We start from the raw sequence: 20,488 nt of genomic DNA, 5'->3' as shown, positions 1-20,488 counted from the left end.
CCAAGCAAAATACAAGGTGCTGCTCCTTCCATTTGGGTGTGGCCTCTCTCTGACAGTAGAAGAGGCCCAGGACAGAAAGGTCAGTACAGAAATGAAAGTTCAAATGTTTGGCAACCTAGAGATTGCGTCTGCCAGGGTGGACTGAGCATAGGTGTTCAGCGAAACGATCACCAGGTCTGCACTTGGACTCGCCGATATATAGATCAAAATCAAGCAGGGCTTTGCAAAAACACACTCCAGAAGCTCCTCGGCTTCTCACAACATTCATCACCTTCTCTCGAGTGCAGATGTGCTTCATTTCGTCGACTTCACAAACTCGAGCGAACTTGAGGAAGCGTTCAAAGTCAAAGTTGTTCCGGATCCCCAGGTGGTGACAGTCCCTTCAGAAACAAGATGAGACTTCAATGGCGACCTCCGGCAGCCAGTGTTAAAGCATCCTCATGTCCGGCTGATCACTCACACGGAACGTGCCCCGTTGCTGAGATCAACGGGCTCACATCTCAATGTTTTAAAGTCCCTGGCGAGGATTAGGCAAACAACTCCTGAACAGTTACAAGTTAACTTCACTAGACTCTGGATTTACCAATACAGAATTTGTCACTTTAGTTGGGGTAAACTGTCAATAGATTGACATTAGTTAAAATCAGAGTGCAATAGCCAACCTGAAGAATGGTCCTGTCCCAAAACGTTGCCTGTCCATTCCCCCCACATACTACATGGCCCGCTGAGTTCCTCCAGCACTGTGTTTTTGCTTGTGATAGGCGGGCAACACAGTCAATGTGGCGTGTGGGTGAGGGAGAGAAGCACATGCACTCGGCAAGAACATAGAACAGTACAGCACAGGAATGGGCCCTTCGGCCACATTGTTTGTGCCAAACATGATGCCAAGATTGCTGGGACCTTCTGCTGTGATCTCATCTATCTGCACACAACCCATATCCCTCTATTCTCTGCACTTCCATGTGCCAACCTAAAAGCCTCTTAAATGCCACTATTGGAACTGTCTTGCAGACCGTTGGTTGGCGGGGACTTGGTGGGCCAAAAGGCCTGTTTCCACACTGTATCTCTAAATTAAACTAAAACTAAACTATCTGCCTCCAACACCACCCCTGGCGATGCGTTCCAGGCCCCCACCACTCTATGTAACAAAAAACCTACCCCACACATCTCCATTAAACAGTTCCCCATTCACCTGATAGATAACCTTCTAGTGTTGGACACTTCCAACCTGGGGAAAAGGTTTTGACTGTCTACCCTATCTATGCCTCTCAGAATTTTATACCCTTCTATCAAGTCTCACTACAAGCTCTGACATTCCAGAGAAATCGCGATCAGTTCAGTTCTCAAATAGATAGCTTTTATCAGAAGCAGTCAAGGTCCCAGCGAGCCGCACACAGCAGAAGGTCCCAGCAATCTGCAGCCACACCCTGACAACAAGCCTGACTCGCCCGCCATGGAATCGGGAACCCAACTGTAGTGGGAGCTTTGTCTGAGGCTTGTCTCCTGCTCGCCCCGGAGAACCGGGAATTGGAGAGAGGGTGGAGGGAGTCGGCAAAGGCGGTGGACGCTGTACGTAGGGACGGTAAGAATCAGAGGGTCTTACCTTCCGCCCCCCTCGAGGTCGACTCGGGGCACGAAAGCTCCAGGTGTCCGGGTGAGGAGAGGGACGATGGTTCACAGATGACGGAATGGAGGCAACAGGCCTTTACGGCCAGCTGCAGCTGGGACTTGGAAAATGGTGCCAAAACCTGGTGACTATTACATATGTACTCTGTGCCATTTTCCATGCATCCTGTCCTTAATCAGGGATTGCGTGTACCTTGGTACTTGAGGTAATAAAGAACCATTGGTTTAAACAAACGGCTGTCATGTCCCAGGAGAGCGACCGAGAAAAGTCATGGATCAAGATCACACAGAGACTTACCTGGCAAAGTAATCCCACTTATCGACATCAATCCCGCTCCTCTTATTGGAAACGATCTCATACAGAAAGCCTTTCTCCTGAGTACGGCCCTTGTATGGCCACTGGAAAGATGAAATAGCGGTGTTTACTTTACTTTAGGCTTTAGAGATACAGCATAGAAACAGGCCCTGCGGCCTACACCGACCAACGATCTCCTCGTACACTAGCACTATCATACACTGGGGGCTGGGGACATTTTACAATTTTACTGAAGCCAATTAACCTACAAACCTGTACGTCTTTAGAGTGTGGGAGGAAGCCGGAGCACATGGAGAAAACCAATGTGGTCACAGGGAGAACATACAAAGTCCGTACAGGCAGCACCCGAGGTCAGATCGAACCTGGGTTTCTGGGGGCTGTGAGACAGCAGCTCTACCACTGCACCACTGTGCCACCCTAAAATCCACAGATAAAGGATAAAGGGTACATTCAATGCAAAGATATAACATTGAAGCTCGATTAAAGTTCAGAGGTCCAAACGCTCTACCGAAAGCACCCAGGATCAAGCCTGGGTCTCTGGTGCCATAAGGCAGCAGCTTTACCGCTGCGCCACTATGCCGCCCTAAGTTAGTGATAGAAACAGAGTGGAGACACAGGGAACAGATGATGCTAGCTTACAAAGATAATCTGGATGGGAATCTGCCGTATCACCCATGTTTGATTCCAGGTACGTCAGCGAGATTGACGCATAAATGTCCCCTAAGTGCAGGGACAAACAATAGTGCCAGGATTGGCAACGGCAGCAGTATCATGTGAATGAATAAAAGCAATGAAGGTTCAAAAATCAATTCCAATTATAAAGCTATCTTTTGGACAGGGCACGGCCTGCAGCAGCCCAGAGCAAAGGACGATACCAATGGCCACGCTTGGCTACGCTGACCCTGCAATAGGATAACAGCCCTTCATGGGTAGGTTGAGCTCTACAACTGGACCAACTGGGATTTGAAAATGGCACCAAATCTGTCTCGGTGTACTACCACTATTCACTTGTATTGTACGCAAGATTCTTATCTAAGATGCATCCAAGTGCTTATGTATAGTGATACTTGTACTGAACAATGTACAAAAATGAATTTCACTGTACCTCGGTACATTTCATATCATATCATATATATACAGCCGGAAACAGGCCTTTTCGGCCCACCAAGTCCGTGCCGCCCAGTGATCCCCGTACATTAACACTATCCTACACCCACTAGGGACAATGTTTACATTTACCCAGCCAATTAACCTACATACCTGTACGTCTTTGGAGTGTGGGAGGAAACCGAAGATCTCGGAGAAAACCCACGCAGGTCACGGGGAGAACGTACAAACTCCTTACAGTGCAGCACCCGTAGTCAGGATCGAACCTGAGTCTCCGGCGCTGCATTCGCTGTAAAGCAGCAACTCTACCGCTGCGCTACCGTGCCGCTGCGCTACCGTGCCGCTACCTCGGCAAGGCCACAAGCATAATCAAGGAAGGGGCTCACTCCGGACACTCCCTTTTCTCCCCCTCTGCCATCAGACAAAAGGCACAGAAGTACAAGAGGTACAGAAAACGCACACCTCCAGATTCAGGGATCATTCCTTCCCAGCTGTTATCAGGCAACTGAACCATCTTATCAACTACTAGAGAGCGGTCCTGACCTCCCATCTACCTTATTGGAGACCCTCAGACTATCTTTAATTGGAGTTTACTGGGCGTCATCTTGCACTAAACTTTATTCCCTTTATCATATATCTGCACACTGGACGACTCGATTATAATCAAGTATAGTTTCTCCGCTGACTGGATAGCACGCAACAGAAGGTTTTCACTGTACCTCACAACACGTGACAATAAACTAAACGTGATAAATAAAGAACCATTGCTTCAGTGCAAAACAAAAAATATTGCGCAAGTTAAATTTTCCAGTTTTTATTCCCATCCCTTGGATCAACAGTGTCAGTTTAGTTTTTGGAACTGCAGCAGGGAAACAGGCATTTCGGCCCATCGAATCCGCCCAACCAGCGATCCCCGCACACTAACACCATCTTACTCTCTAGGGACAATTTACAATTTTACCAATCCAATTAGCCTATAAACCTGCACGTCATTGGAGTGTGGGAGGAAACTGAAGCACCTGGGGAAAACCCACACAGGTCACAGGGAGAATGTACAAACTCCGTACAGACAGCACCCGTAGTCAGGATCAGACCCGGGTCTCTAGCGCTGCAAGGCAGTAACTCTACCACTGCGCCACCGTATCACTTACCACTTTAGAGACGTTACCCGTTCCGCCACCTTCTGTTGTTGGGCCTCTGATCTGTTCCTTTATAAACACCACGTCTTCTGGTAACACCAAGCCGTATTTCAATAGCACATCTTCCAGATCGTTGGAGGAGATCAAGTGGTCAAACATGTCCAATGAAGCATCTTCATGCTGCACCGAGTTAAAGTTTAGTTTAAAAGCTCAATTCAGAGAAGGGAATGAAACATCATTCAATGCAAAAAAGTCACAATTAAAGTTCAGGCAAAGTGCTGGAGGAACAATGGTTCAGGCAAAGTGCTGGAGGAACAATGGTTCAGGCAACATGTGTGGAGGGAATGGACAGACAACATTGTGTCGGAATCTTCTTTAGACCAATCAAGACCCTTGATCGAGGGTGCAAAGCAACATAAACAGAGTTAACTAGTGCAAACTGCTTTGGTCAGAGTCATACAGCGCAGAAACAGGCCATTCAGCTCAACTTGCCTACGACCAAGATGCACATCCCATTAAACCTTTCCTGTCCATAAACCTGTCCAAATGTCTTTTACGTGCTGTTATAATACCTGCCTCAACTACATCATCTGGCAGCTCATTCCATGTACCCACCACCCTTATAATGAAAATTTATCCCTCAGATTCCTATTAAATCTTTCCCCTCCCACCTGAAACCCAAGCCTCTGGCTCTTGATTCCCCCACCATAGATACAAGACTCTGTGTATTTGTCTTGTCTACCCCCCTCATGATTTTATACATCTCTATCTATAAGATCACCGCTCAGCTATCCTCTCAGCAGCTAGATAGCAGTCCTGATCTACCATCTACCTCATTGGAGACCTTTCAACTATTTTTAATCGGACTTTATATTGCACTAAATGTTGTTCCTTTAATCTGTGCACTGTGGAAGGTTTGATGGTAATCACGTATCGTCTTTTCTTTAACTGGACAGCACGCAACAAAAGCTTTTCACTGTACATTGTGACTTGTTATGATAAAACACTGAACTAAATCCAAGGAAAGTCCTAGCCATCTCAACCCCTCCCTATAGTTCCGACCCTGGAGTCCTGGCAGCATTCTCCAATGCTCACGGAACTTCCGCAAAGACACCATCTTAAGGACATAAAGTCATAAGTGATAGGTGTAGAATGAGGCCATTCAGCCCATCAAGTCTACGCCATTCAATTATGGCTGATCTATCTCTCACTCCAAACCCCATTCTCCTGCCTTCTCCCCATAACTTCTGACACCTATACTAATCACGAATCTATCTATCTCTGCCTTATAAATATCCACTGACGCCCTCCACAGCCTTCTGTGGCAAAGAATTCCACAGATTCACCATACTATGACCACAGAAATTTCTCCTCACCTCCTTCCTAAAAGAACGCCCTTTAATTCTGAGGCTTGGGCCTCTAATCTTAGACTCTCCCACGAGTGGAAACTACCTATACACATCCACTCTATCCAAGCCTTTCACTTTTCTGTAAGTTTCAATGAGGTCCCTCCTCATTCTTCTAAACTCCAGCAAGTATAGGCCCAGTGCCGACAAACGTTCATCAGATTACTCATTACTGGGATCATTCTTGTAAACCTCCTCTGGACCCTCTCCAGAGACAGCACATCCTTCCTCAGATTATGGCGTCCAAAATTGCTCACAATATTCCAAATAAGGCCTTACCAGCGCCTTATAGAGCCTCAGCATTACTTCCCTGTATTTGTATACAAGCCCTCTCTAAATAAATGCTAGCAGTAAGTTTGCTTTCTTTATTATCGCCGTAGATGAGATCCTTGCATGCGCCCATTGCCACATTTCGCGTAACACGCACCCGTAAGTGGAGTCTGCAGATTGCTTTACCTTCCATTTCTTATCTTTTCTCGTCTGAGGAATAAATTGTCCATCAAACAGGTGTGAGAAAGGTCCATGACCTGGGGAACAAAAGAAAAGTCAATGTTGAAGGAAGGAACTGCAGATGCTGATTTAAACCGAAGAGAGACTCAAAATGCTGGAGTAACTCTGCAGGACAGGCAGCATCACTGGATAGAAGGAATGGGTGACGTTTCGGGTCAAGACCCTTCAGATTGAAGAAGGGTCTCGACCTGAAACATCACCCATTCCTTTTATCCAGATATGCTGCCTGTCCTGCTGAGTTACTCCAACATTTTGTGTCTAAAAGTCAATGTTGAGATGGAAAGACACTTGAATCAGTAGGAGCAGTTTAAAATGTCATCTCCTGCAACAGTGCAGCCCGCCCTCAACAATGCATCGGGATGAGAGTCCAGGTCACTGTGTCAGGTAACTGGGCCTAGTTGTGCATCATTCTGCCTGGTATACCATAAGTTGTATACTGGATTTGAGGTCTTTCTCTTCATGTTCAAGGAATAGCATTAGGCCTTTGGGTCCATCAAGTCTACTCCACCATTCAATCATGGCTGATCTATCTTTCCCTCTCAATCTCATTCTCCTGCCTTCTCCCCATAATCCCGACACCCTCACTAATCACCCTTATTTCTCTTGCGCGAAAGAGCCATTCCCTCACCTAGATCGTGGCAGAGTCCGGCGATCTGAACACACAGGATGTCGCGATGGCTAATCTGAAGTTCCGGTTGCCGACCACAGAGTGCTTTGACCAGCTGTCCTGCCAGATGTGCCACACTGTGGGACAAAGACACAATAGAAAAAAGACACAAAAGCTTTTATTCATCAACAACCTTCAAATGATGATTTTTCAAAACATTGATCCCCCTGTTTAGGTTTATTATTGTCAAGTGTACAATCGTCCAGCGAAAAGCTTCTGTTTGCATTCTATCAAATCAGATAATACCTGAATGAATATGCAGAGGGAGTGGCATAGTGGCACAGCTGGTAGAGCTGCTGCCTCACAACGCCAGAGACTTGCATTTGATCTCAACCAACTGTGCCACTATGCACTCCCCACCATTGACTCCATCGACAATTCACGCAGCCAACACAAAAAAGACCTCTCCAAACCCAATCATTCCTTCTTCTCTCTGTTCCCATCAAGCAGAAGATACAGAAGCTTGAAAGCCAGACTCAGAGACAGCTTACTCCCCTCTATTGTCAGGCTTCAGCACAGTCCTTCCATAAGCTAGGGTATTATCCAAATTCTTTAACCTACATCATTATGGCCATTGGACTTTTTCTCTGGTACCTGTTATACTGCAGAATATATTCTACACTATCTTTCTCTTTGGTTTACCTTTTGTACTTGATTGTTTAGTTTGGTCAAGAGAAACAGCATGGAAATAGCCCATTCGGCCCATAGATCAAAACAATGGCAGAATCCTTAATACAACTATTGGTGAAATAGTTCAGTTTAGATGCTAAAGGTTAGTTTAGAAGCTCAAGGTCAAATAACTTGTGAAAATTATCCCCCCAAAAAATAAATGTAAGGAAACGCATTGCACTCTGGATGAATAAATACTCTCAGATAGGAAAGATTGTGTAAAGCAATACACAGCCACATTCCAGAATACAGGTGCTCCTCAGCTTATGATGGGGTTCCGATCCGAGAAACCCATCGCAAACCGAAAATATTGTAAGTGGAAATGCATTTAATACACCTGATCACGTGGCCGGAAGCGAGCTGCGGCTCGCTACAGGTCGCTGCCGTTTGCACCATCGCAAAGTTGAAATATCGCACGTCGAAGCATCGTAAGCCGGGGAGCATCTATACCTCACCTGTTGTGCAATAAACCTAAATGCTTCCACTCTAACTTTTTTTGTTTAGTTGAGAGGTACAGCGCGGAACAGGCCCTTCGGCCCACCGGATCCGCGCCAACCAGCGATCCCCGCACATTAACACTCTCCCACTAGACACAATTTTTACATTTACTAAGCCAATTAACCTACAAACCTGTACGTCTTTGGAGTGTGGGAGGAAACCGAAGATCTCGGAGAAAACCCACCCAGGTCACGAGGAGAACGTACAAACTCCGTACAGACAGCACCCGTAGTCGGGACCGAACCCGGGTCCGGCGCTGCATTCGCTGTAAGGCAGCAAATCTACCGCTGGCGTCACCGTGACCGCCCCACTCTGATAAGAGTTAGGATATTTGCAGAAGAGCAATAACGCTCTGCACTAGGAAAGGTTGAAAGGAGTAGCTTAAGACGACAAAAAGGCATTAAAACTAGAGAGGCTGTGGGGGACAATGCCAGATCTTTGCAACTTGGCAGACAGAAAGCCATTAACCTTAGATCAAAGGAATACACTTGCTCAGAGATGGAGTGATTCAAGGAGTTCTTAAAGAAACAGAGAATGAGAACTTTAAAGCAAGATAACACAACACTCAGATTGCAGACAGGTCAGATTTATTGGAACAAATAGGTCATAGTGCAAGTTAAAATACATGTTGAATGAGACAGTGGAAGGCGGCTGACCCGCAAACTGGAGGAACAGCACCTCATATTCCTCTTCGGTAGTTTATAACCCAACGGAATGAACATTGAAGTCTCCAATTTTAGGTTACCTCGAACCAACTCCTTCCACATCCCTCTCCTTCCTCCCCCACACCCCCTCTTCTTCTCCCCCCTCCCCCCATCTGGATTACCACCCATTTCCCTCCACACCCCACCATCCACCACCTCCCTCCCACTGGCTTCCCAATTTACAACTCTTTCGGAGAGTTGATTTGATCACAACACTTGAATCCTGTCTCGCACCTTATGCTTTTATCTCTGGCCTTTGCTCCCAACATCTGACGATCAAAATCACTGTCTCCCTCACCTGTGTCCACCTATTATCTGTCACACTTTGTCCCGTCTCTCCCCTCTTACAGCTTTATTCTCCTGTCCTCCCCACCTACAATTAAGCAGATGAAGGGTCTTGACTTGCAACTTCACCTATCCATGTTCTCCAGAGATGCTGCCTGATCCGTTGAGTTACACCAGCAACTTGGGGCCCTGACATGCTGGAATCGTTGCATCTCGGTCAGGGCCTAAGCAACATAGGGGTCTACAATGTAGTACATGCCCCATAACATGATGGAAACATACAGTGGACATTACAATTTCAAGCAGCACTTGTAACAAACAGCCGTCACAGGAGAAAGGGTGTGACTATTTAATTAGTCTGACTCACATGCCAATTTTATCCAACAATTATCATAAACAAAGGCCGAAGGGATACATCTCAGATTGCAAGAGTCCAATTCAACTCATTCTGGGGCAGAGGTCCATTGCAAAGGGGAAGTTTGTAAACACTGTGTCGACAGACCTAGTTTCGGAGCCAGGCTCTCCCTGTTCCGATTTCAACTCTGCACTTTGTCTGCTCCACTCTGGCCACGGATCTCAACTCCACTACATTACACCCGGGTGACAGACTGGCTGTCAGACAATACACACACAGGCTTATTATACTTTGCTTGTTACAAATTAAAATAGATATGGCAAAACACCACAGGGCGGCACTGTGGCACAGCAGTAGAGTTGCAACCGTACAGTGCCAGACACTGACTACAGTTCTATCCTGACTGCAGGTGCTGACTGTACAGTTTGTAGGTTCTCCCTATGACCACGCAGGTTTTTTCCAAGTGCCCCTGTTTCCTCCCACATCCCAAAGACGTGCGGGTTTGTAGGTTAATTGGCTTCTGTAAATTGCATCTAACGTGTGAAACTAGGATAACAGAACAAGTGTACGCTTGATCATTGGTCAGTGCGGAATCGGTGTTCCAAAGGGCCCGCTTCCACGCTGTTTTTCTAAGCTAAAACTAAACCAAGGGGCACAAAGGAGGAGTTGACTGCATTTGCTCAGAGACCAGTGAAAGTATTTTCCAGAAGGACACAAAGTGCTGGAGTAACTCAGCAGATCAAGCAGCATCTCTGGCGACCATGGAGAGGCGACATTTCGGGTTGAGACCCTTCGTCAGACTCAACTTCAGAGATGCTGCCAAACACGCTGAGTTACTCCAGCACTTTGTGTCCTTTGTGCATTAACCAGCATCTGCAGATCTTCGTTTCTACAAGAGTATTTCCCAGATGTGATGAGAGATTGAAGCCTTTAGTGTACCCTGGCCAGTCACTTGTCCGCAACAAAAGGGCACCGAGCTCGGACTTGATTACGAAGTTCCGAAGATCCACAGCTCAGAAGATCCACCGAACAAGCATGTGGGATGGAGTTACCTCATCAACTCTGAGGAGATGGACCTCACTTTGGAGGAGGACTCACCTGCTGGAACCTGGTCAATGGGCATCTCAAATCCATGCCTCATGTTTCGGTTGGGCAATCCAGCAATATGAACGTTGATTTCTCTAATTTCAAGTATCTCCTGCTTTCGCTCCCCCCCCCCCCCCCCCCCACCCTAGTCAACCTACCAGTTCCACTGTTTGAATCCTTGTATCCCTTGTTATCACACATTCCACATCCAACAATGGTCCATTGAGGTAATCTGTTGTCGGTTTATTCACAAAATACTGGAGTAACTCAGCAGGTCAGGCAGCATCTCGGGAGAGAAGGAATGGGTGACGTTTCGGGTCGAGACCCTTCTTCAGACTGATGTCAGGGGGGCGGGACAAAGGAAGGATATAGGTGGAGACAGGAAGATAGAGGGAGATCTGGGAAGGGGGAGGGGAAGGGAGGGACAGAGGGACTATCTAAAGTTGGAGAAGTCGACGTTCATACCACTGGGCTGCAAACTGCCCAGGCGAAATATGAGGTGCTGTTCCTCCAATTTCCGGTGGGCCTCACTATGGCACTGGAGGAGGCCCATGACAGAAAGGTCAGACTGGGAATGGGAGGGGGAGTTGATGTGCTCGACCACCGGGAGATCAGTTTTGTTAATGCGGACCGAGCGCCGAGCCTGCGCTTGGTTTCACCAATGTAAATAAGTTGACATCTAGAGCAGCGGATGCAATAGATGAGGTTGGAGGAGGTGCAGGTGAACCTTTGTCTCACCTGGAAAGACTGTTTGGGTTCTTGGATGGAGTTGAGGGGGGAGGTAAAGGGACAGGTGTTGCATCTAGAGCGGTTGCAGAGGAAAGTGCCCGGGGTTGGGCCCTTTCCGTTGTCGGCCCTGATTTGTTCTGGCTTTTTCTCACCTCCAGATTATTTCTCTCCCCCACCACTACTTTCAGTTTGATGAAGGGTGCCGACCCAAAACACCTATTCTTTATCTCCAGAGATGCTGCCCGACCCAGCTTTTGTGTCTATCTTCTGTATAAACCAGCATCTGCAGTTCCTTCCTACACATTGCAGAATTGCTCGCCCAGTCCTTACCCGATGGAGTGCTCAAAGCGGTTGTGGGAAGCCCCAGGGTAGACGAAGTAGGTCCCTCCAAGCTGTTTAATGAAGCGGAGCCTCTGGAACTGCGGGGTGTCGATGATGCGGACGAGCAGTGGGTGCATCTCAATGTGGCCATGAATCGGGTCGTTGAACACCTGCAGGAAAGTCAAAGCTCTCTGTTCATCTTTTAAATGATCTGTAGGAGTCACTGCCTCAGAAAGATAGGCAGCATCATCAGAGGCCCACACCACCCTGGCCACACCCGTTTCACTCCTGCCATCGGAGTACGGGTACAGGAGCCTGGAAACTAAGGTTGTAGAGGTCCACACGTTGTGTAAACTCTCCATTTAATAATTAAGCAATACAGCTCCGTCGCTCACGCGCACATTCAAGGTTACTATGGTTTTTAACAGTTCTACATTTAAATATCTAAAATAGACACATGGTGCTGGAGTAACTCAGCGGGTCGAGCAGCATCTTTGGTTGAAATGGATGGACGATGTTTCAGGTCCAGCACCTTGTGTCTATCTTTGGTATAAACCAGGGGCCTCCACACTTTCCAGCACGAGGGCCACATTATATATTTGGCACATTTTTGCGGGCCGTAGGAAAAAATGAAGAAATGTCAGTTTTATAAATCTAATGAGATTTATATGACAACAAATAAAAAATATTCCATTTTTAAAAAGAGCTTTAAATATTGGAATCTATATATACCGTAAGTATACAATTATTTATAAAACAGAAAAAATACAGTGACCACCAGTGGGCATGCAGACAGCATAGAAATATCATATATAATGGCGATATAAGAAAATAACTGCAGATGCTGGTACGAATCGAAGGTATTTATTCACAAAATGCTGGAGTAACTCAGCGGGTCAGGCAGCATCTCGGGAGAGAAGGAATGGGTGACGTTTCGGGTCGAGACTGAAGGATCTCTTCAGACTGAAGGATCTCGACCCGAAACGTTTAGAAAGTGAATAACTTTAAAAATATAACAACCATTTGAACCGCAAGCCAATGGTGAATAAGGTGGGCCTAAAATTGTTGCGCTATCGTGTACCGTTTTGGCTCTATTTCGAGAACAAATCTATCCACAAACCCACAAAAATACACGGTGATAGTTTTAGTAATAATATACTAGACCAAGTGGACCCGTTGGACCCAAACCTCACCTGCATTGGTGCAGCACCGTCTCCTCCCCCCCTCTCTTTCCCTCCACCTCCCACCCCCCTCTCAAACCCCCCTTATCCTTCATCCTCCTCCCCTCCCTCCACCCCCCTCCCTAGGAGATAGATTTAAACTTTAAAATGTGATTAACTTTAAAAATATAACACTGATTTTAATGAAACTTCTTCCATTAACACCAAAGGGACGACGGTGAGTTAAGTGGGCCTAAAATTGTCGCGCTATCGTATATCGCTGGCTGTAGTTCAGGAACAAACAAACAAACGAGTTTTAGTATATAGATTTATCTGTATTGCTAGATTTCTTAGCTTCTGCACTGCATTTAGTAACTTCCCTCATGCCTCAAGCCAGGATTGACCACTCAGACGGGATTTACTTTGCCATCTGTCCTCCTTCATGTATTCCTTCTATTTCTCCCATCGTTTGTGCTGTTGGCCACATTTCCCACCAACCCCTCCAACCTATATTTCCTCTGCATCTCACCAAATACATGCTGGAGAGTACATCAACGGCAAACTAATCTTCGTAAATGCGCACAAAGCATGTTCTTGGCAATGATGTCATTGCCAGTTGCTCACGACACGTCTCGGTTTTAAAATACTCCAGATCGAAACCAGAATTAGCTTTTGAAATGCAGCTACATGCTCAATTTGAAGCACACTTCTCAGGGACAAGGGTCGGTGGCTTCTAAATTTCTTGTTAAAATGGCGGAGCAAAATCTTGCAGCTTTGTCATCCTGCAGCAAGCGCCATAGTGCGGAACTCCTCAGAAATTTGCACTTCACTGTTCTTCTTATTGACCTTTGCTTCCACTCGTGGGAGAGGCCATAGCCTCAGAATTAAAGGTCACTAGACCAAGTGGACCCGTTGGGCCCATTCCTCATAGAGGGGGGACAGGGAAGGGGAGAGGGTATGATTGAGTGAGGCCTGGACCCAAAGCCTCTCTTGTATTGTAGCACCCTCAACTCCCCACTCAATCCCCCCTTATCCCCCCCTCCTCCCGCTACTAACCCACTCCATCCCCCCTAGCCAGCCCCACTTGCCCCTCCCTTGCCCCCACCCAGGGAACGCGGGGGGATGGAGTGGCTGAGTGTTAGACCAATGCAGTAGAGGTTTGGGGGAGTTTCAAAGGGGTTCAGGGGGGATGAATGGGGTGAATGGAGGGTGGAAGAGAGGGGGGGAAAATGGGGCTGGGGATGGAGTGGGTGAGAAGAGGATAAGGGGTGGGTTGTGGGGGGGACGATCAGGAGTTGAGGGGGTGTGGATGGAGTGGGTGAGTGGGGCTCTTAAAAAAAAACCTGAAACCAATTTAAGTTAATGCAGCACAGGTTTGGGGGAGTTTTAAGGGGGATTAAGGGGGGAATGGAGTGCGTGAGTGGGGCTCTGAAGAAAAATCCTAAACACAATTTCAGTTAATGCAGGAAAGGTTTGGGGGAGTTTTAAGGGGGGGGTTTTGAGGTGGGAATGGAGTGCGTGAGTTAGGGGATGGGGTGGCTGAGTAAGGGGAGGGTGTTAGACCAATGCAGTAGAGGTTTGGGGAAGTTTTAAAGGGGGTTCAGGGAGGATGAATTGGGCGAATGGGGGATGGAGGAGAGGGGATAAGGGGGTTGAGGGGAGAATAAGGGGGTTGAGGTGGGTTGTGGGGGGGATGATAAATAGTGTTGAGGGGGTGTGGATGGAGTGGGTGAGTGTGGCTCTTTAAAAAGCCTGAAGCCAATTTAAATTAATGCAGCACAGGTTTGGGGGAGTTAAGGGGGATTGAGGGGGGAATAGAGTGCGTGAGCGGGGCACTGAAAAAAATTCTAAACAACAATTTCAGTTAATGCAGGAGAGGTTTGGGGGGAGTTTTAAGGGGGGGGGGGTTGAGGTGGGAATGGAGTGCGTGAGTGAGGGGGGGTTGAGGTGGGTATGGAGTGCCTGAGTGAGGGGAGGGTTTTAGACCAATGCAGTGGAGGTTTGGGGGAGTTTTAAAGGGGGCTCAGGGTGGATGAATTGGGTGAATGGAGAGTGGGGGAGGGGGTGATAAGGGGGCTGAGGGGGATGGAGTGGGTGAGGGGAGGATAAGGGGGGTTGAGGTGGGTTGTGGCGGGGGATGATAAGTGGGGTTGAAGGGGTGTGGATGGAGTGGGGCTCTTACAAAAACCTAAAAACAATTTAAGTTAATGCAGCACAGGTTTGGGGGGTTTTAAGGGGGATTGAGGGGTATTTTGCCTACTCCCACTGAATTTGTGGATACAAGGTTGAGAAATGATTGGAACTCACTTTTACTCAACAGAACGGGAATCTGCTTAACAGACCTGGTGTCTTTGTCCTCCCCCCCCCCCGCCCCTCAACTATATTATTTTCTTTCACAAAGTTATTTTATTACAAAGTTAGTGTACAAAACACTGCATTAATCAAAACTGCTATTTGCATTCTCCAGGGACACGCAGGGCACCATCGTAGGCCCAGAAGAGAGGCAGGCAGTCGACTCAGGCAGAACCCTCAACTGCCTGCTGCCAGGACTCTTGAATGGCCATCATGGCCAGGCCCAAGAGCAAACCAATCCCCTCCTCACCTAAACCTATGGGTCTTTACCTTCTACCCCCTTCCCCCACATTGTGTTTATGTTTCGCATTAAATAAATTTAGGTTATTTATCATTCTCCAGACGCTGCCTGGCACGCTGGGTGTTTCCCCCATCATTTTCCTTTCTTTTCGTTCTATCATGGCTTCTAAGGGAGAGAAAGGTTCCACATTCAAGAATGAATGGTCCCAATCCAAAATGTCACCTGCCCATTCACTCCTTAGATGCTGCCTGATCCGCTGAGTTCGTCCAGCATGCCGTGTTTTGTTCTACATTCTAACTACGCTTCTTCTTACCGTGAAGCGATGTCAACACCTTCACCATTGAATCCCCTTCATTTATAAAGATGTCGTCCAATTCACATGCCCAACCCCATTTCCTGGGGAGCCATGAGCCCCTGCCTTTGCCAGGAACTAACCTCACTAGATTAATTGCAGTCTAACAGGTCCTCGTTCATGCACAGACACACACCTTTTAACAGCTTCGAAACTTCTTTAGACTAGATATAGTGTGGAAGCAGGCCCTTTGGCCCACCGAGACCAGCGATCACCTGGTGCATTTGCACTATCTTGTGCATTGATGGAGTAGGATAGAGGAGCCAGCCAGAGGAGGAGCCAGCGCTGCCCTCGCAGCTGCGGCTTGCCTGCAGTCCGTTGTCTTTTGTGTTTTTTGTTGTTTTTGTCTTAATTGTAGTTTAAATATGATGTAGTGTTTGCGGTTGTGTGTTATGTGGGGGGACTACAGTAAAAATGTCTCCCGAACGGAGACACGACCTTTGTTTTCTGTGTCATGTCTCCGTTCCCGCTGTGGCCTACCACCGGCCATGCACCTGGAGCTGGCGGGCTCCGGCTGGGACCACCTGGGCTCTGGTTCGCAGAGCCCGCGGCCAGGACTCACCACCTGCGGCGCTGGCTGCCTTCGGATGCTGCGGGAGCGGCTGCGACTCGTCTCCGGAGGCTTCGGCCGCGGGCCGCATGGACGTCGGAAGCCCACAGGCCCCTGGGTGGGGGCCGACATCGGGAGCTCCGGCAGCAGCAGCGGCAGCGTATTCGCCCGCCCCGAATCGCGGGGCTTGGGTTGGCCCGCCGCAGACCTTTCATCGTCCTGAATTAGAATTCAGGGCAGAGACAGCAAAGAGGTCCCCACCCAGGGGCCTCTTAACAAGAGAAAAATACATTCTGGCCTTCCATCACTGGGACTGGAGGAGACTCACTGTGATGGATGATTATTTTGTTTGGTGTTGGTTATGATTGTATGTGTTATTGCATTTTTATTGATTATTCTTATTGGTCTTATTGTTGAACTGCGGGTAATTTTTCATTTCATTGCACATTTATGTGTATGTGACAAATAAATTGACTATTGACTATCTTTTTTTTACCACAGCCAATTAACCTGCAAACCTCTGCGTCTTTGGTGTCAGAGGAAACTGGAGCACCCGGAGAAAACCCACGCAGTCACAGGGAGAACGTACAAACTCCATGCAGACAGCACCTGCAGTCAGGATCAAACTCAGGTCCCTGAAGCTGTAAGGCAACAACTCTACTGCCATGCAACTATCACTTGGGTGCAGTCACGGGATATTTGAGGACTCTGCACGTCATCAATTCTCCTGTCACTGCGCCCAAGCGATAATCAACCGAAGCCCAGTGATGGTTCAATGCCTTACCAGAGGTATCATCTTACCTTTGCGTCAATAGGGTTCTGCCAGAGCGTATCAATGCACTTGATCAGTTTTAATCTGTCTCCCAGGGCGCTAGATCGAAAATAAAACAGGTTGGTAGATCAGGTGGCTACTATAAAGTTGATGGGAAAGTAGGTTGCAAAACGATTGGTGTAAATGTGTGCTTGATGGTCACCACAACTTGGTGGCTCGAAGTGCCCATTTGCACGACTCAAGACCATTGTTTCTTAGCTCCCTCTGCACCCCTCTAGTAACTAGAAAAGGGAATCAAAGCACACCGCAGACTTTGAACTATTGGCAATATTTTCTTTAATAGAAATAGAAAAATGAATACAGACGAAAATTCCATCTGTTTTCCCACTGCTCAACACGAAAATTGGAGGAATTGCACCTCATATTTCGCTTGGGCAGCTTACAACCCAGCGGTATGAACATTCACTTCTCTAACTTCAAGTAACCTTTGCTTTCCCTCACTCTCCATCCATCCCCCATCCCAGTTCTCCGACCAGTCTGACTGTCCTGATTACAGTTTATGCAGGAAGGAACTGCAGATGCTGATTTAAACCGAAGACAGACACAAAAACCTGATATAACACAGCGGGACAGGCAGAATCATTGGTGAGAAGGAATGGGTGGCGTTTCAGGCCGAGACATTAAATTTTATCTTTGTATGCTTCGTTATCACCTTCCCCTTGCTAACAATGATCTATTTTACATTTTCCTTGAATTGCCCCTTTGATGTCTCATTTTCACACCTTACGCCTTCCATATCTGTGTCCCTCTCCCGACTCTCAGTCTGAAGGAGGCTCTACCCAAAAACGTCACACATTCCTTCAATCCATGCTGCCTGTCCCACTAAGTTACTCCAGCATTTTGTGTCTATCTTCGGTGTAAACCAGCATCTTCTGTTCCTTCCTACACTTTCGGGAACCTCTTTGCTGTCTCTGCCCTGAATTCTAATTCCTCCTGTCACTTCATTCCCCCAAGGCCCGAGCTAAAAGTTGTGCTTACCTTACACCCACCTCTTTGAAATCACGTTCTGTCAACTTTGGCAAGACATCGCCCGAAAGCTGTGCATCTAATGAGAGTATGTACAGGAAAATGGAAGTGAAAGCAATATCCAAATAAGAATCGTCCATACTACAAAGTCCAGGCAAAAATTCCCAACACCCTGATGATTAGTGGGGATAGCATGGAGGACGTTAAATTTGTAACTGAGAATTTAAGTGGTAAATTTAATGGTAAACTTTTCAACCTTAATCTCCGAGTCCTGGAACCCGACACTAAACCATTTGTTACCATGGCGACACCGTTTCGACAGAGCGTTGAATATGTCATTAATATTAGACTCGCCACATTTAATATCGAGGCTTTTGATGACAAAATGATTAAAGAGGTGAGAAGTCTGCGTGCCTCTCCGTCGCATTCCCCAACACAAGATCTTTAATACTAACAAATGTGCAAGGCATTGCATCGAAACGACAAAGGATGTTTCCAAGTGCTTCCCTGATTGCTTTTGCCATTTGTTTGAACTCTTCCGATGAAATTTGCAGGGAAAGGATGGGATGAACAGTAATAACAAGAAACTGCGGATGCTGGTTTATACAGCAAAGGCAGACAGCATCGCTGGAGAACATTGATAGACCAGTTCAGCCCCAAGAGCGGCACGGGTGGGAAAGGTTTGCACGGTTCTCTGGTTGTATACTTGCCTCTAAATACCTGCTCGAACTTTCCCAAGCCTTGCTTCCGCAGAAAGCGGCAGACATCCTCCACGTCCCATTCCTGGTAATTCGATTTACTCTGCTGCAAAGCTGTCCGCTCGGGGCTGCTTGTGCCGGGGCTGGAGGATCTCCCTCTCTTGCGGCTTGTGCCGGGACTGGAGGATCTCCCTCTCTTGCGCCGGTTCATCTTGCTCTGAATCTCCGCTGCAAAAGCTGCACCGACCCGCTGCAAACTGCGCCTGCTCGCCGCCTCTGATTGACAGTTCTGGAGAGTCCCGGGAATCCGGCCCCCGCTCGCTGTCAATCAAACCACAGACTCCTCCCATTTAAAGGCCCAGCGTGCCCTTTGCAAAAGCACTCGACAGAAGGCCAGAGTTCAGCACTTCATAATAATAATAATAATAATAATAATAATAATATTCATTTATTGGCATTGCAACGAGTACAACGAAATTAAAAAATAGCCAATCCTGACGGTGCGTAGAAACATATATGCAATAAATGCAAAAACAAATAAATACAATTATATTAAGTACAAAAGATTTTTTAACAGTGTTGCCTAGTGCAGAAGGTAGTGTTCAGTTCTCGTATGGCCCTGGGGTAAAAACTGTTCTTAAGTCTGTTTGTTCGGGATTTGATCGACCTGAAACGTCGACCAGAGGGCAGATAAACAAACAGACGGTGGCCGGGGTGGGATGGATCTTTTATTATTTTGCCTGCTCTACTGAGGCAGCGTAGGCTGAACAGATGCTCCAGGGAGGGCAGTGAGCAGCCGATGATCTTCTGGGCCGTCGTGATGACCCTCTGAAGGGCCTTCCTGTCCTTTTCTGAGCAGCTGGCATACCATGTGGTTATACAGTATGCCAGTACACTCTCGATGGAGCAGCGATAGAAGGACATCATGAGCTTCTCCTGCAGGTTGGTTTTCCTGAGGATCCTCAGGAAGTGGAGTCTCTGCTGTGCCTTCTTCACTGTGGTGATGGTGTTGGTAGACCAGGTAAGATCCTCTGCGATGTGCGTACCCAGGAACCTGAAAGCGGGTACCCTTTCCACACAGACCCCATTGATGTAGAGTGGGTCGTATTCTACACTGGTTTTCCTGAAGTCAATTATGTTCCTTTGTTTTGGAGGAGTTCAGGACAAGATTGTTCACTGAACACCATGCTGCCAGCCTTTGGATTTCATCCCTGTAGGCTGTCTCATCTCCTCCTGAGATGAGTCCAACCACAGTCGTGTCATCCGCGAACTTGATGATGGTGTTGGTGGGATGGGTGGGGGCGCAGTCGTGAGTGTAGAGGGAGTAAAGGATGGGGCTCAACACACAGCCCTGTGGTGAGCCGGTGCTCAGTGTAATGGTGGAGGAGAGGTGAGGGCCTATTTTGACGGTCTGGGGGCGGTTGGTCAGGAAGTCCTTGATCCATTGGCAGATGGTTTGGGAACATCCAAGGTCAGAAAGTTTGGTGACCAGTCTGCTCGGGATGACCGTGTTAAAGGCAGAGCTGAAGTCGAGGAAGAGCATCCTCACATAGCTCCCCTGGTGTTCAAGGTGGGTCAGTGCAGTGTGAAGAGCAGTGTCGATGGCATCCCCTGTAGACCTATTTGCTCTGTAGGCAAACTGGTATGGGTCGAAGGTGGGTGGGAGGCTGGCTTTGATGTGCTGCAGGACTAGTCTCTCGAAGCACTTTGTGATGACCGGTGTGAGTGCTACCGGACAGTAGTCGTTAAGGCCACTAATCCTGCTGCCTCAAGTATCTATCCATGCTAATCCCATTTACCAGCACTTGGTCCGCCGTCCTGTCTATGTTGGATCAGGACGACTTGTAAACAGAGGAAAATGGACCCAAACACAATGGGGCAATGCTCCCATTGAGCATAGAAACAGTAGACGCAAAGTG

General features: G+C 47.5%; 1 protein-coding gene across 1 annotated transcript in view; it reads right to left on the bottom strand.

The window, feature by feature from the left end:
- LOC144604652 (deoxynucleoside triphosphate triphosphohydrolase SAMHD1-like) overlaps positions 1-20,488 on the bottom strand; it is a 37,853-nt gene that overhangs the window by 9,796 nt on the left and 7,569 nt on the right. The window contains exons 4-11 of the mRNA XM_078419290.1: positions 17,884-17,950; positions 16,875-16,944; positions 11,428-11,588; positions 6,733-6,848; positions 6,051-6,121; positions 4,201-4,368; positions 1,925-2,025; positions 272-380 (exon numbers count right to left, since the gene is read on the bottom strand). Of these exons, the coding sequence (XP_078275416.1) occupies positions 272-380; positions 1,925-2,025; positions 4,201-4,368; positions 6,051-6,121; positions 6,733-6,848; positions 11,428-11,588; positions 16,875-16,944; positions 17,884-17,950 (863 nt within the window). The remainder of the gene's footprint in view (positions 1-271; positions 381-1,924; positions 2,026-4,200; positions 4,369-6,050; positions 6,122-6,732; positions 6,849-11,427; positions 11,589-16,874; positions 16,945-17,883; positions 17,951-20,488) is intronic.

Source organism: Rhinoraja longicauda, chromosome 22 (assembly GCF_053455715.1).
Source record: "Rhinoraja longicauda isolate Sanriku21f chromosome 22, sRhiLon1.1, whole genome shotgun sequence".
In the NCBI taxonomy this organism is placed as follows: Eukaryota; Metazoa; Chordata; class Chondrichthyes; order Rajiformes; family Arhynchobatidae; genus Rhinoraja; species Rhinoraja longicauda.
Note: the sequence above shows the minus strand (reverse complement) of the source record. Positions and strands in the feature narration are given on the sequence as shown.